Source organism: Sorex fumeus, unplaced genomic scaffold, assembly GCF_029834395.1.
Source record: "Sorex fumeus unplaced genomic scaffold, SorFum_2.1 ptg000044l, whole genome shotgun sequence".
NCBI lineage: Eukaryota > Metazoa > Chordata > Mammalia > Eulipotyphla > Soricidae > Sorex > Sorex fumeus.
Window position 1 is genome coordinate 48,797,429 of NW_026606101.1, and position 16,285 is coordinate 48,813,713.

The following is a 16,285-nucleotide window of genomic DNA, read 5'->3' on the forward strand; positions in this document are numbered from 1 at the left end:
GAATGAGAAACGACTGCTTACAGAGCATCAGGGTTTATTCGGGGTTGTAAAAGTTTCCTAAAATAGTGAAAATGGGTTGCACAGCAAGTCAGTCTGTGAAGTAACACTGAATTGGAATCTTCAGACAAATGCAAATGGTTTATCTTGACTACAAATTCTGATCCTCGTCCATTCCTTTCAGCCCTTCAGAAAGTGCTGTCCTATCTCTACCTTTGGTGATGCCGTTTGCTGTGGCTCAGTGGTTAAGTGTCTGTCTTGAAGGCACATGACCTAGGTTCAGTGTATCTACTAGAAAAAGAAAAACAAAAACTTGCCCTATCTATCCTGGCTTCCTCTTTTCGCAAATCCGTTTCTTCCAGTATTTCCCACTCAATCTATTTATCCAGCATTTCCCACTCAATCTATTTATCCAGATATCTCAGTAAAAATCAGGGATGCATTTGCTAATCAAGCAGGTTGAATGACTGGAGCTACCCCAAATTGGAATTAAAACGACTCTTAAAACTGAAAAGATAGAGAGCTAAGCCAAATTGTAACAGCTGGTTAGATATTTTCTTAGATGTTTTTGCACCAGTGAGTGCCTTTCTCTTGTGGAACATGTTAGCATATTGAAAACCATTTTCGTTTTGTTCTGCAGGTGTTGCCATATACACTGGAATGGAAACAAAGATGGCATTGAATTACAAAAGCAAATCACAGAAGCGATCTGCAGTAGAAAAGTAAGAACATTATTTTCACTTATTTACACATGGATATGTCTATTATTCATGGAGGTATAAAATATGCATGTAACATGTCAATTAAGTCGAAGATGGCTCTTGAGGATGATTTCTTTCAGTTTTGTATACAGGTAGGGTTTTGTCTGCCAGGGTGCTTTGGGATTAGAGAGAGAGTACCGTGGTTAAGGCACATGCCCTGCATGCCACCAATTCCATTTCAATCCCTAACACCACATGGTTCCCAGAGCATCTCTGGCATCAGCCAAATGCAGTTCAGGAGAATCCTCTCTCTCCCTCCACACCCCCTGCAGCGCCATGGTAGTGACCCAGGTACTCCTAGCACTGAAAGGCTCAAGTAGCACTACAGCCTTAGGCCCTACATGGAACCACTGGCCCAAGGAGTTGCATGTTGAGGGCAGGGACTTCCTGAGCACCACTTGGGACCCCAGAAGTAAATGAATGATGAATAGAACAAATGCCATTAAAGAGAATCTCATGACTAATCCTATACAGATATTATCACTGTATCACTGTCACCCTGTTGTTCATCAATTTGTTCATCGATTTACTCGAGCAGGCGCCAGTAATGTCTCTATTCCTCCCAGCCTGAGATTTTTTTTTTTGTAGGAGTACTGCTATTTATTCAGCCACTGATTAGCTGATTGAATTGTGCATGAACTCCACCTTACTTTTTTTTTTTCTTTTTCCATTTTTTATAATTTTATTTATTGAATCACCGTGAGAGCAGTTACAAAGCTTTTGGGTCTAAGTCTCAGTCATACAATGAAACACCCGTACCTTCACCAGTGCCCATTCTCCACCACCAAAAATCCCAGTATACCCCCATCCCACACCCTCCCCCTGCCTGTGGGACAGATTATTTCTACATTACTCTCTCTCTACTTTGATCACATTCACTATTTCGACACCAGACCCACCACTATTTGAGATTTTACCCCAACACTCAGATCTGCTGAAAAGGCAACAATAGACAATTTGTGTTCTATTGCTGGTTATGAATAACATATGACGTCGTGTGGCTGCAGTAGGGCCATGTGGTTTTGAAGTTCTGAAATTTTAACACTTAAATCTGGAGGGATTTCTGCCAAAAGTCACTGGGTTTAGAGATCTGCTCCTGAGTCTTTGGGATCATGGCCGTTGAGCAGTTTGATGAGGAGCCAAAGAGGCCATTCGTGGGCGATGACTTGGGGTCTCATTGGGGTGGGGAAGACAGGCCCGGCTCCCCCCCCCCCCCCCCCATCCCGTGAGACCCAACAAGTTTCATCACTGCGGGCCCAACCCTGACTGTCCAATGGCCTCTGGAGGATGACAGCCACCAAGTCGCCAAGAGGGAGCAGGCGGGGGGACAGCAACCATTCCCCCCTGGGGTGACCCGGTAACAGTAACCTACTACAGGGTCCGGACACATTTCTGACAAAAGCCGCTGGGTTTCAAGATCTGTTTCTGAGTCTCTAGGATCAAGGCCGTTGAGCAGCTTGATGAGGAGCCAGAGAGGCCGTTTGTGGGCGATGACTTGGGGTCTCGTTAGGGTGGGGAGGACAGGCCCAGCTCCACCTCCACCCCCAATCCCGTGAGACCCAACAAGTTTCGTCACTGCAGGCCCAAGCCTGACTGTCCAATGGCCTCTGGAGGATGACAGCCACCAAGTCGCCAAGAGGGAGCAGGCGGAGGGACAACACCCTTTCCTCCCTGGGGTGGCCCAGCGACAGTAACGTACGTGGAGTCCAGATGCATTTCTGCCAAACGCCACTGGGTTTTGAGATTTATTTCTGAGTCTCTGGGATCATGGCCGTTAAGCAGCTTGATCAGGAGCCAGAGAGGCCATTCGTGGGTGATGACTTGGGGTCTCGTTGGGGTGGGGAGGACAAGCCCGGCTCCACCCTCATCCCGTGAGGCCCTGTGTGTCTCGTCACTGGGGGCCCAAATGTGACTAACCAGTGGCCTCAGACGGATGGCGGCCACTGGGCCACCAAGGGGAGTAGGCCAAGGCACGAAACCTATTCTCACCTGGGTTGGCCCAGCACCGGTAGCCTACTGCAGAGACCAGACGCATTTCTACCTAAAGCCACTGGGTTCTGAGATTCGTTTCTGAGTCTCTGGGATCATGTCCATTAAGCAGTTCAATCAGGAACCAAAGAGGCCTTGCCTCCAATTATATAGCTGAGCCGGAGGTGGTTTGTGGGTGTGTTTTCCACATACCTAACTTTTGGTCGTTTACTTTCTTGGTAAACTTTGCCCCAAGTTTTTGGGGTCTGGCCAAAGGCACAGCAGCAATTTTGGGGTATCTGGAAGTCTGAAGGCGCCATGAGGCTGCTGATGCACTCGCCTCACAGGTACAGATTGACCTGCTGGCGGCACCATACCCCCGCCAGCCTGAGATTTTAACAGCCTTTCCTTACTTGTCTTTCCCAGTGATTGGAGGCTCTTTCAGGGTCAGGGGAATGAGACTTTTTATCGTTACTGTTTTGGGCATATCAAATATGCCACAGGGAGCTTGCCAGGTTCTGCCCATGTGGGCGGGATACTCTTGGTAGCTTGCGAGGCTCTCCAAGAGGCATATATAAATATATTTTTCTCTATGATTTTGTTGCCTATTGTCTGAACCCTATCAAATATGGTGTGGTAATTATTATATCCAAACAAAAAAAATTTTTAAGAACTATTTCAATGCACTGGAGAGTGACTGAGAGCAGATGGAAACTGGCCAATACTCCTTGAAAATGGCCACATCTGGGGCCAGAGCAATAGTATTGCAGATAGGGAGCTCGCCTTGCACAATAATGACCTGGGTTCGATCCCCGGCATCCCATCTGGTCCACCAGGCACCACCAGGTGTAATTTCTGAGCCAGGAATAACTCCTGAGCATTGCTGGATGTGACCCCAAAACCACCCCCACCCCTCAGAAAGCAATTAAAATGGCAGCAGAAGGGTCCAAGAGCTAGTAAAGATAGTATGAAGGTTAATGTGCTTGCCTTGCGTTGAGACTAGCCCGATTTGGTCCCCAGCACCAATTATGATTTCACAGGAATTCCACCGGGAGTGATCCTTGAGCACAGAGCCAGAAAAAAGCCCTCAGCACAGAGGGGTGCAACTCCCAAAAACAAAGTTACAAAAACTAATCTAAACGAAAATGGCAGCATTCAGGGGAAAGATTTGAGGGTGCATGTATTTTTTTTTTTTTAGTTCATTTCCCAACTTGTGTAGTCTAGGGAACCCAGGAACTTGAGTTTAATGCCTTAAGGTGCCAGAAGTCCTGGTTTACTGTGGGAAGAACATCTAGAAATTTAGGGAGAAACTATATAAGAAGGGAGCCACAGAAAGGACCGAAGTACACAGCCTGCATGTCAGTTAGTGGCGAATTTGTGGTGGTTAGAATGATAAGTGTGCTAGAAGATCTTTCTGGAATCACAGTAAACTTAAGCTGGGCAGCTGACAGAGGGACCCAGGGATGGGACTGGGGGCTCAAGCTCCCGCCTTGTAGGCATGAGGCCACAGATTGCCTCATTGCTGAATGCAGGCTGAGCCATGCTGCTGTGATCCCTGGTGCCACAGCATATTGTCTGATCGCCACACTAAGTAGCACAACTTAGCGTGTGTATGCTGCAGCTAAAATGTACAACCTCCAGGGAGCATCTCAGCAGAGTGTGTGAGCACTGCAGCTCCACAACTGAAGTTTGCAAGCACCATGAGCCGGTGTGGGATCCCCAGATTATCATAACTAAGGAAAGGGCATGGGGTTGGGGGGTATGGGTACAGAGGAAGAATTTAAAATAGCTAAATAATTTTTGCTTTTGGAGACAAAACATGGCATGTGAACCTAGACCAACGTCTGCTAGAATTAAAATCAGTGTTCTACCAAGAAACAGAAAAGAGTACAGAGTCTCTTGAACTAGTTATATAAAAATTCAATGTATAATAGAAAATAAGCAGTCACAAAGGGCTGGAGTGATATTACAGCAGGTAAGGCCTTTGCCTTGTATGAGGCCAGCCCTGGTGCAATCTCCACAACTCCATATGGTCCCCGGAGCACCACACAGGAGTGATCCCTGAGTGTAGAGCCAAGAGTAAGTCCTGAGCACCTGTGGCCCCCAAACCAAATGATAATAATGGATGACAATAATAGTCAGACATATAAGAAATATATGAAGGCACTCAACAGAAACTATCTCCATAAATGATTTGGATCTTGTGATTAGGAAGCAAGCACTTCAAAGCAGATATTTTAAGTATCTTTTAAAGATCTAAAGGAAATTGTGAATGAACTTATGGAAATCACAGCAGATAAATGGAAACTTTAAAAAAAGAACTCAATAGAAATAGTTGTGAAAGACAGTTAATGAAATGTGAATGTCATCAGATGAGCTCAGCATCAGAATGAGGGGAAAAAAATGTTACTGAACTTGAAAGAGCAATATAGAAATGCTGGAGTTTGAAGAATAGAAAGAGCAAAGAATGAAGAAACATGAAAAATTTCATAGCCCTGTGGAATAATACTAAGTGACCTAGATTGTCTAATCTTGCCCCATCCCCATCTGTGAGTTTCAAAAGGAAGCTTGGGGGGCACAGAACTTGAGCATTTGATGGCTGAGAACCAGCAACAGATGAAGGACTGGGGGAACGAAGAAACAGGGCCACAGTCTGGTTGATGGTCAGTTTATTACTCTCTCCTCCCCAGCATAGTTTGATCTCTCCCCTTACAGCACAATCGTAGTCGTAGTTTTGGTTGTAGTCCCAGTCATCATAGTTCCATGATCTACTCTAGCAGAACTCAAAGTCCTTGACTTTCAGTCCTTATCTTTCTTCACTTAATCACTTAATCACTTAACTTCCCGTTAGTCTTCGATTTGCTCGAGCGGGCGCCAGTAACGTCTCCATTTGTCCCTGTCGCGTGCTAGTGTAGCCCAATGGCATCTGTTCGCTCCGGGAACATGAAGGGCCTCAAACCGATCGTTCATGATCTTGATGAAGAAGTCTGACAATCTGGAAGGTGGGCGGCCACACGGTCTTTTGACATCCCGTGGAATCCAGTCGGTAACAGCTCTAGTCCAGCGGTCGTCTAAATCTCATTACGTGACCAGCCCATCTGATTTTCGACACCTTGGCAAATGAGACAGCGTCCCTGATTCTTGATCGTCGATGGATGTCAGAACTCCGGATTCTTTCTCTCATTTGAGTGAAACGTGATATTCCAAGCATAGCTCTTTCTATTCTTCTTTGGGAGACCTGAATAGCGTTCTCATCTTGTTTGCGTAGGGCCCAGGTCTCTGAGGCATATGTTAATGCAGGAAGAACAGTGGAATCAAAGAGATGTGCCCGGAGCCGGAAGTTCTTCATCCTCTTAGCTATTTCTTCGACGTTCTTGAAGGCATTCCAAGCCGCTCTCTTCCTCCTGTGCAGCTCAGGTGCCAGGTCATTTGTCATGTTGACTTCTTGACCTAGGTACACATAGCTGTTGCATTCAGAGATGGTCGTTCCGTTGAGAGTGAATGGGGCGTCAGGAACGAGGCTGTTTCTCATAAACATTGTCTTCGTAAGATTCAGCTGTAGTCCTACCTTTCCACACTCACGGTCAAAGTCGGCCAGCATTTGTGCCGCTTGGCTGATGTTTGGTGTTACTAAAACAATGTCATCAGCAAAGCGGAGGTGGTGTAGTTGCCGACCATCTATCTTCACTCCCATTCCTTCCCATTCCAGTCGTCTCATGATGTTCTCGAGGGTGGCACTGAAGAGTTTCGGTGAAATGGTATCACCCTGCCGCACCCTTCTCTTGACATCAATGATCACTTCTTTGTAGAATGGTGAGATCCTGGTAGTGAATCCGCAATACAGCTCACGGAGGATCCTGATGTATTGGGCTTGAATGCCCTGATTGGCTAGGGCTTCAATGACCGCTTCCGTCTCAACAGAATCAAAGGCCTTCTTTAAATCAATGAACGTTAAACAGCGGCATCTTGAACTCCCGAGAAACCTCAATGAGCTTGGTGTTTCGTGTGGATATGGTCGATGGTGCTGAATCCTTTGCGGAACCTGGCTTGCTCGCATGGTTGTCCTTCATCTAGTGTTCTGCCAATCCTATTTAGGATGACTCGAGTGAACAACTTGTAGATGACAGACAATAGGATAGTTGCCAATGTCATGGATGTCTCCCTTCTTGAACAGTAGTACGGTCCTGCTGGTTTTCCATTGGGACGGAACCTTGCATTCAGACAGGTAGCGAGTGAAGAGCCGAGCCAGTGTATTGATGAGTACTGACGGCAGGTTCTTCAGGTGTTCAGGTCTGACCTTGTCTGGGCCGGGTGCTGTTTGTTTCTTTACCGATGAAATGGCGTGTCGGATTTCGGAAGGGAGAATTTTGGGAACGACATATCCATCCTGTGGAATTTGGTATGTCGGCAAGTGGACATGGCTATCGAAGAGATTTGAGTAGAAGTCATGGATAATCTTCTCCATTGCCATTCTGGAGGATGTGATGGATCCATCAGGACGTCGGAGGGCAGTCATCTTGGTCTTGTAGTTGGCGAAGGACAGGCGGGCGTAACGAATACTTTTCCCGGCTTCTGCCGCATCTATCAGTACTTCTGCTCTTCTCTCTTTGAGGTCTTCCTTGATCGCATCTCTGCACTGCTTTGGGAGCTCAGACATTAGCTTGCGGTTGCCTGAGGCATGCGCCAAACCACGCTGGCGAATTAGCTTAATCCTAGTCATAGTCCTAGTCTAGTCCCTCTCTTACCCTTTGCAGCATAGCTATATAGAAGTCTTAAAGGGTGGGGCTACACATAGGTGGGGTTGAACATTATCATAACAACAAATGGATGTAAAGCCACTCCTTTGAGTGAGGAGCTTATTTAAGGACAAAAATCTTATCTGAGGGTTCAGCACTCCAGATTACTAGGAGATCCTCTCAAGGGCGGGATTCCATCCAGGGTGTGTTACTTTCTCCTTTCCTCAGCTAGTAATTCATTTAAACAATTATAATGATTTACTTCTTATAACATTTCTGGGCTGGAGTAATAACACAGCGGGTAGGACGTTTGCCTTGCATGCAGCCAACCCAGGTTCAATTCCTCCGCCCCTCTCAAAGAGCCTGGCAAGCTACCAAGAGCATCCTACCCTCACGGCAGAACCTGGCAAGCTGCCATGGCATATTCAATATGCCAAAAACAGTAACAACAAGTCTTACAACGGAAACGTTACTGGTTCCCACTCAAGCAAATCAAAAAACAACAGGAGGACAGGGCTACGATGCTAACATTTCTAGTCATTTTGTATGAACACAGTAAGAGATTTATTCAATCACAATCACGATCATCCTGTTGTTCATTGATTGCCTCGAGCAGGCACCGGTAACATCTCCTTCTTCCTAGCCCTGAGATTTAAAAAGAGCCATATTCAATACTCTTTCAGGGTTAGGAGAATGAGACCCATCATTGTTACTGGGTTTTGGTATATTGAGTACGACATGGGAAGTTTGCCAGAATCTACGTGCGGGCAGGATACTTTCTTTAGCCTGCCAGGTTCTCCAAAAAAAAAAAAAAAGAAAAGAAATAATAAGATGTTGTCCGGCCGCATTTGCGGCCGCGTGCTTCCGGGAGCTGGGTTTTATAGTCTCTTCGTCTTGTTCATTGATGGGACCAACCTGGCACTGGCGGCAGCTGGTGGGCGTGACACCTACCTACTGGAAGATGGATCTGGGTGGAGAAGGCCCAGTCCCAATCTGAGTAGGCTTGGAAATCTCAGCCCCGGGACCCACATGCCTGGGTTCCTCTGCCAGTTCCTTTATGCATGAGGCTTGTACAAACGTGTGGAGAGTGGTCTCAGCATGGCTGAGATTTATTAAGCTTAAAGATTGGCTCTTCCTGGGGACATCTCGCTATATATCCCAGACTATAGTTCTCAGGCCAGGTTAGTCTTTCCTAACCCCAGCAAGGTCCTTATTCAGTTACTTCTTTGTGGGTCATCACAGGGCTTGTCTCATATCCATGCTCGTAACTTATACTTAATGGTGCATAGCTTGTCCCCTTTCAATGCCAAGGTAGCTTACAGCTTGCCCTGGGTCCATCCAGTCCCTTTGACGGGTCCCTGCTTTTGGAGTGCTAGAAACTAAGGGCAACTGAGGCTTAAGTCAAGTAAATACAGATGCCTGGGAGTGAGTATTATTTTGGACTCAATTAACTCCCACAGATTACAAAACACAGCATGGACTGTCTTCCTGTGTCTATACAAAATGGACATTGCTAAACCATGCACGTGACATAAAGGAAAGAGAGAAGCAATATAGGATTATTAGTGCTTGATGGAATTGGGTGTACTTCAGGAGCACTGTTATGGGAGTAACTCAACAAACCTAAGCTCCCTGCAGAGGAACAAGGACAATCCAGTGTTATCCAACATCCACTCCTCTGCCCCCCCCCCCCCCCGAAAAAAAAAGGTAGATCCAAAGGAGCAGAATAAAAATGGGGCTGGAGCAATAGCACAGTGAGCAGGGCTTTTGCCTTGCATTCGGTCGACTCGGGTTCAATTCCTAGCATCCCATATGGTCCCCAGAGCACCGCCAGGACTAACTCCTGAGTGCAGAGCCAGGAGTAACCCCTGTGCATCGCCAGGTGTGACCCAAAAAGAAAAAAAAAATAAGGCTGGAGTGATAGTAGAAGTGAGTGGATTGGGTGCTTGCCGTGTGCATGGCCAACCCGGGTTTGATCCCCCGGTACCATATGATCTCCCTAGCATTGACAGGAGTAATTTCTGAGCTCAGAGCCAAGAGTAAGCCCTGAGCACTACTAGGTGTGGCCCCAAAACCAAATTTTTTAAAATTCTTCAAACAATATAAAAACTTATAAAACTTGAGGAAATAAAAGCCAAAGTGGTAGTTCAATCAAATCTAACTAAATTTACAAAACTAACAAAGGGAAACTTGAAACCCTATGTTTGCATAAGAAAAAAATGAAGTCCTCATCTAAGTTTTGCCTTCCTGAGCTATATAAATAGGAGCATTTGAGCATTAACAACAACAGTAAATTAGGGGTGGGGGGAAGAAGAGCGGGTGGGGTGGAAGGGATTCTTCACTCTATAGAAAGGAACAAAGGGCAAAACCAAAAATGGTCAAACTTAGTGAAAATGATGGGCTTCTCCATTCCGAAAGACACTGTTAAGAAAATGAGAAGACCAGCCACAGACTGGGAGAAAATATTTGCAAAGTACCTGTCTTGTAATGCAGAGATTCCACTCTTACTCATCTACCCTCAAAAAAACAAAGACATATGCACAATAGGTTTGTTGCAAGATTAATTTTACTAGTCCAGCAACAGATGAATGAACAAAAAAATCATGGCATGTATGTGTATTGGACTCAGTTCTGAGAAAAGATGGAGTCTTGCAGTTTGCCCCAACTTGGACAGAGGTGGAGACTGTCAATGCTACGTGAACTGGGTTAGAAAGAAAAAGACACGTGCTGGATGGTCGTGCTAATACTCCGAGGGCAAAGTGAAAGAGAGAGAAATCCTCGTGGAAGCAAATTCAGAGATACAGTTAATAGAACTGTGAACTGCAGAGACAAAGGGGAGAAGAAAACAGATGCCACCGGGGGCTAAAGGTTCTGACAGTGTGGTGTGCATAGGGCAGCAGATCTGCAAATATCAAAGTGTAATATCGGTTCTACTGTAAGCTGTCATACCTTAGTAAAACTTGATTTCAAAAAATTCAAACTAAAAAATGAAGTATGATTTTGATCCATCCCCTGAAGAGGAAATACCTAGAAATAGATCTAACAAAATATACACAGAATCTACGCTGAGAAGTACACACAAAGCTGATGGAAAAAAATCAAAGGTGTGACACTACACTTTAGAATGAGATACTGTAACATGAAATTTGCCAGGTGAAGAGACATTCTTAATTTAGTTTCCCACTTGTGTGATTTGGGGAAATTGACAGGAAGAGTTTGGATTTTGGTCTTCATCACTGAAAATGTGTATGCTGAGGCAGTAGTACAAGAAGTAAAGCATCCCTTAGCTGTGTCCCAGGTACCACAAATTGTCAACAGAGTACCACCAGGGGTCCCTTCTGAGCACAGAGCCAAGGATAGTCTCTGAGCAGTGTCAAGTATCGCCCGCAAAGTAAAACACACCCCCCAAAATACAATAATTTCTTCCTTACAAGATTTTTGTAAAGATTAGACTAGTCAAAATGACAAAATTTTCTTCAAAATTGACCAAAAAATTTTTATAACATCTTAATGCTATAAAATTGCTTGTTTTTGTATAGACGTAAGAGGATAATATAAAAAATACTAGAATAATATGGCAAAAAATACCTGGCAAAATTTTCTACTGTAAGTATTTAAATAGTAACTATGGCAAGTAGGCTTATACTCAAACACTTTGATTATTTATTGCTAGTAAATGGATTCTGTTGAGTGGTCACTCCTTGAAAAAAAAGATTTTCCTTTAAATGGTGGCTTTAATATCTATGTACTTCTGTACATCAGCTGCCAAAGGGAGAACAGTATCTTTTCTGCTCTAATATCTTAGAATAAGTATAATTTCTAAGCAGATCATTGGAGAGAGAAAAATTTGATGTACCTTATGCTTCTTTTTCTCTTATTTCAGGTCAATGAATACCTTTTTAATAATTTACCTAATAATTCTTATATCTGAAGCCATCATCAGTACTATCTTAAAATACACGTGGCAAGCTGAAGAAAAATGGGATGAACCTTGGTATAACGAAAAAACAGAACATCAGAGAAATAGTAGTAAGGTATTTTATGGTGCTCTTGGCTCTGCTGTAACAGACCTTTGTCCCTTGGCACAGCGAACCTTCTGATAGTGGCTTTCTAAAGGAGTCACCACTGTGCGCTCTCAAGACCATTAGTGCTAAAGGGGTGACAAAGGACATTCACTGCAAATTATGAGCATGTTTGTACTAGGATGTGCTTGCGTTTTAAGGATTAATTTTATTCCCTGTGTCATGACTTGGAAAGTCAGGAGATTATCATGAAATCTGAAATATCTGTGTTGACATTCTAATACTTTAGTAGTACAAATTTTGTGTTTTATTCTGTTCTAAGTGAATTGTAAGAGTAAGTTGGATTTTTTTTTATTGCTCTTGGAAAAATTTAGGAGTCGTATTGTCAGTCTAATAGCATTGATATTTTTAAACTGATCAAGTATAGGACTGCCTAGAGAACCTAATTAATTAGCAGCTGTAGTTGGACTTAATCTCTCGGGTAGAACAGCAGGTAGAGTACATGCCTTGCACATAACTGACCTGACTTTAATCCTTGGCACCACATATGGTCCCCTGAGCGCTATCAGGAGGGACCCTTGAAAACAGAGCCGGGAGTAAGCCCTAAGCACTGATGTGTGTGCCCCCTGCTCCCCTCAAAAAATCATTCTCCAAATTTCATTTTAGGTTTAAATACTGGATTGCTTTGCTCTAATAAAATAATGACTTCAATGATAATATAAACTGATGCCCCAGTTAAAAAATTAAATAGATATAAACAGTAAGAATTATAAATATATATATAAATATTAGAAGACAAACTTGAGACTGAAGATCACAAAGAACAAATGTATTGGGACTGGAGGGATAGTACAGTGGGGAGGGTGCTTGTCTTGCATCCAAGCATCCCATGTGGCCCCCAGCTGCTACCAGAAATGATTCCTGAGCACAGTGCCAGGAGTAAGCTCACAACACCACTGAGTGTGGCCCCAAAAGACAAGGAAGGAAAAAGAAGAAGCATATTTTTAGTATCATTCATTAGTTACGTATTTTACCTTTCACAGAATATATGTTACTTCTTTAGGAGCGATAGCCCAGCAGTAGGGTGTTTGCCTTGGGCCAGCCGGGCCGGCCGGGCCAGGTTCAATTCCTCTGCCCCTCTTGGAGAACCTGGCAAGCTGCCGAGGGTATCTCGCCCACACAGCGAAGCCTGGCAAGCTACCCATGAAGTATTCAATATGCCAAACGCAGTAACAACAAGTCTCACAATGGAGATGTTACTGGGCCCGCTCGAGCAAATCGTTGAACAACGGGAGGACAGTGCTACTGACTATGGTACTTCTTGGCTATTTAAATGTAGACTGTTTTATGTAAGCTGTAATTAAGCGTTTAATTTCTGGCAGTGCTAGCTTAGTAGTCACTCCATAATTTTTAAAAATTACTGTATTTTCAGTTAGCTGTGATTTTTGAAGAGTAAGGGTAGAATGGTAAGTATACCCAAGAGATTATAATTACAGTTTGGCCAGTAGTAGTTTCAGTTACACCAGGCTTTTGGGTAGCTTCTGAAAAGCAACACAATAAATAATTTGAATTTCCACCTTTTCTTTCACTTTGTTCAGATTCTAATAAATAATAAATTAAGCAAAGAAAATAGCATGTTAAAAAGATAATCCCATAATGAATTTTTAACTTGTAAGACTATTCTACGCAGTGGATAGTTGATGTTCCGTTTAGATATGACTTCTTTGCTAATTTACTTCAGTTATACCAGAGAAATTCTCACGTTTATATCAAACAATTGTTTTTTTTCCCCCTTAGATTCTGAGATTCATTTCAGATTTCCTTGCTTTTTTGGTCCTCTACAATTTCATCATCCCAATTTCATTATATGTGACAGTCGAAATGCAAAAATTTTTAGGATCATTTTTTATTGGCTGGGATCTTGATCTCTATCATGAAGAAACAGATCAGAAAGCTCAAGTCAATACTTCTGATCTGAATGAGGAGCTTGGACAGGTAAAAAATGGTTCTTTTACAACCTCTTCAAGAATGATGCAGGGAAAACTGGATAAACTTATAAAAAAGTAAAGCTGGGTCCGTATCTCACACCTTACACAAAAGTCAATTCAAAGTGGATTAACTGGAATCTATAAAGTACACTTAGGAAAATATAGGCAGAATGCTCCATGATTTGGACTTAAAACGGGTCTTCAGTAATGTGATGCTTTGGCAGAGACAACAGAACCAAAAATAAACAAGCCAAATGCTTAAATTAAAAGACACCTAGCTGAATTGAAGAAAATATTTGCATACTACACATATGATAAAGGATTGGTATCAAAGATAAAGTACTCAGAAAGAATATATGCAGATTTTTAATGATGCACATCTGTAAATGTTTTAATGAAATGTAATTTTTTAAAAGTAAATTTGGTTCTCATCCAAAAACAAAAAAGAGGTTCTTTTGATTCTCTAATTTTAAAATTTTGACCCAAATCATACATGCATAAAGAGTAATAAAACAAAATATTACAAGGTTTGTACCAAAGAGTAGTCCTACTTTGCTCCACACATGACTCTTCTTTTTAATTTTTTTAATTTTTAAGTGTAGATAACATCTCTTCCATTACTAAGTATTTCACTTCTATATATAATTCTTTCTTGAATTATAGACATTATTTACTGTGAGATTTAAAGTATATTTTTATACTGCTTATTACACTCATTTTGGCAAAGTTTCAACGGAATCAGAGATGGTTTCATTTGTTCAACCTACCATTTTTGTGTATTTGTTCGTTTTTATTTTTCACTGGGGATGGCCATTCCTGCCATTGCTCAGGGTGTCTGCCTGGCTCTGTGCTCAGGGCTCATTCCTGACGGTGCTTGGGGGACTATCTGTAGTGCTGGAGATCAAACTGGGTCAGGCACATGCAAGAAAAGTACCTACCCCCCTCCCATGCTATCTTTTCAACCCCTCAACTTATCATTTTAATTTTTATTTATATACTATTTATTTTGGTCTGGGGGCCACATCAGCAGTGTTCACGGCCCAGGGCTCACCCTTGGTGGTGCTTGGAGAACCATGTGAGGTGACAGGATTGAACCTGGGTCGGCTCCAGGCATGACAAGCACCCTGCCCATTGTCCTATGTCTCTGTTCCCTCAACCTATCTTTTTTAAGCCACAATTTGACCTTTATTTTTAATGACATTTAGAAGGCTTTAAAATATATATAAAACATTAGTTCAGGAAAAAGAATTGTTCCAAGTAAAATGTTTTATGGGTTGAAGACATAGTAGAGCAGGTTAGACACTGGATTTACATGTGATGGGCCCGGGTTTGATCCCTGGCACCACGTCCAGTCCCCTAAATCCTGCCAGTACCGATCTCTGAGCACGGGTTTCTTGATTTTGTGAGGTGGGGGGAGAAGAATTTGTTTTTTTAACATGGGACCATGTACTCAGAGGTTTGCTATATTGTTGTTTTCCCTCTCTGTAGGTGGAGTATGTGTTTACAGACAAAACTGGTACGCTGACAGAAAATGAAATGCAGTTTCGGGAGTGTTCAATCAGTGGCATGAAATATCAAGAAATCAATGGTAGACTTGTTCCTGAAGGACCCACTCCAGACTCCTCCGATGGAAACTTGTATCTCAGTAGTTTATCCCACCTTAACAACTTATCCCACCTTACGACTAGTTCCTCTTTTAGAACCAGTCCTGAAAATGAAACTGAAATAGTAAGTGATTTTTAAATCAATAGGTGTTTCATTAGAAGTAGTTCTCTTTCACAATCGGTGCATTATAGAAGAAAAGTTAAATGTTCTTAGGGTGAGGAGTATATGTTTGAAACATATATCCTGTGATTCATTGAATGGGAACTCAAGAACCCAGTATAATTTGCCAATTAAGATGTGTTTGCCTTCGTTTTCTGTTAATTAAAGGAAGTAAGGAAGCCCTTACTGCCTCTGAATTAAAGATTTTGCTGAGAAATAGAACTTGAAGTTTCTTCTTTCTGAGATGTCAAAAAGGTTTCCCCTTTACTTGCAATTCAGTTATGGCTCTTAAAAAAAACACTCATGGTGGAAGGCCATAAGCAAATGTGGCATTTTAGCCTTTGAAATCTGAAGTCACCAGCTGCATTCAGGCAATTCTGGATGGTAGCATTCCTGCTCCAGTTCTTCGGTGACCAGATCAGTAACATTAGTCACTGACATTTTAACAATTATTTGCTTCCTGTTACTTGGGAATGCTATTTTTATCATGAATATTCTGTTCCTACAGATTAAAGAACATGACCTCTTCTTTAAAGCAGTCAGTCTCTGTCACACGGTCCAGATCAGTAATGTTCAGATGGATGGCATTGGTGATGGGCCCTGGCAGTCCAATCTTGCGCCCACCCAGCTCGAGTACTATGCTTCCTCCCCAGATGAAAAGGCTCTAGTGGAAGCTGCCGCAAGGTAATTGAGTCTCATTTTTAAGCCTCCACATGCATTCTCCATCTTGGGAGACACCACATATCAACCTGAGATGTGTACTCTTCCTCTTCCTCTCTCTGCCCACCTCATATTTCTCTTAAAGAAAACTCTTTTGTTATGCATGCGCACGCGCACGCACACACACACACACACACTCTTCAGAAAAACAAAATATGAGAAAATACCAGAAAATTAGCATTTTAACTTGTCATGCTAAATTTATAAACGCCTAGAGATAGAAGTGTATTTTAAATTTTAAGTGATGTTTTAAATAAACCTTCAATTTTGTTGTGAAGAAAAATTATTGCATGTACTTGCATAAATGCATGTTGCATGTAAGGCATAAA

The 16,285-nt window shown here is 42.8% G+C and overlaps 1 protein-coding gene across 5 annotated transcripts in view; it reads left to right on the forward strand.

The window, feature by feature from the left end:
• ATP11B (ATPase phospholipid transporting 11B (putative)) overlaps nt 1-16,285 on the forward strand; it is a 121,400-nt gene that overhangs the window by 54,406 nt on the left and 50,709 nt on the right. For all 5 annotated transcript variants that reach the window (XM_056121109.1, XM_056121108.1, XM_056121107.1 and 2 more), the window contains exons 10-14: nt 638-719; nt 11,346-11,496; nt 13,282-13,479; nt 14,961-15,200; nt 15,745-15,920. In XM_056121109.1, the coding sequence (XP_055977084.1) occupies nt 638-719; nt 11,346-11,496; nt 13,282-13,479; nt 14,961-15,200; nt 15,745-15,920 (847 nt within the window). The remainder of the gene's footprint in view (nt 1-637; nt 720-11,345; nt 11,497-13,281; nt 13,480-14,960; nt 15,201-15,744; nt 15,921-16,285) is intronic.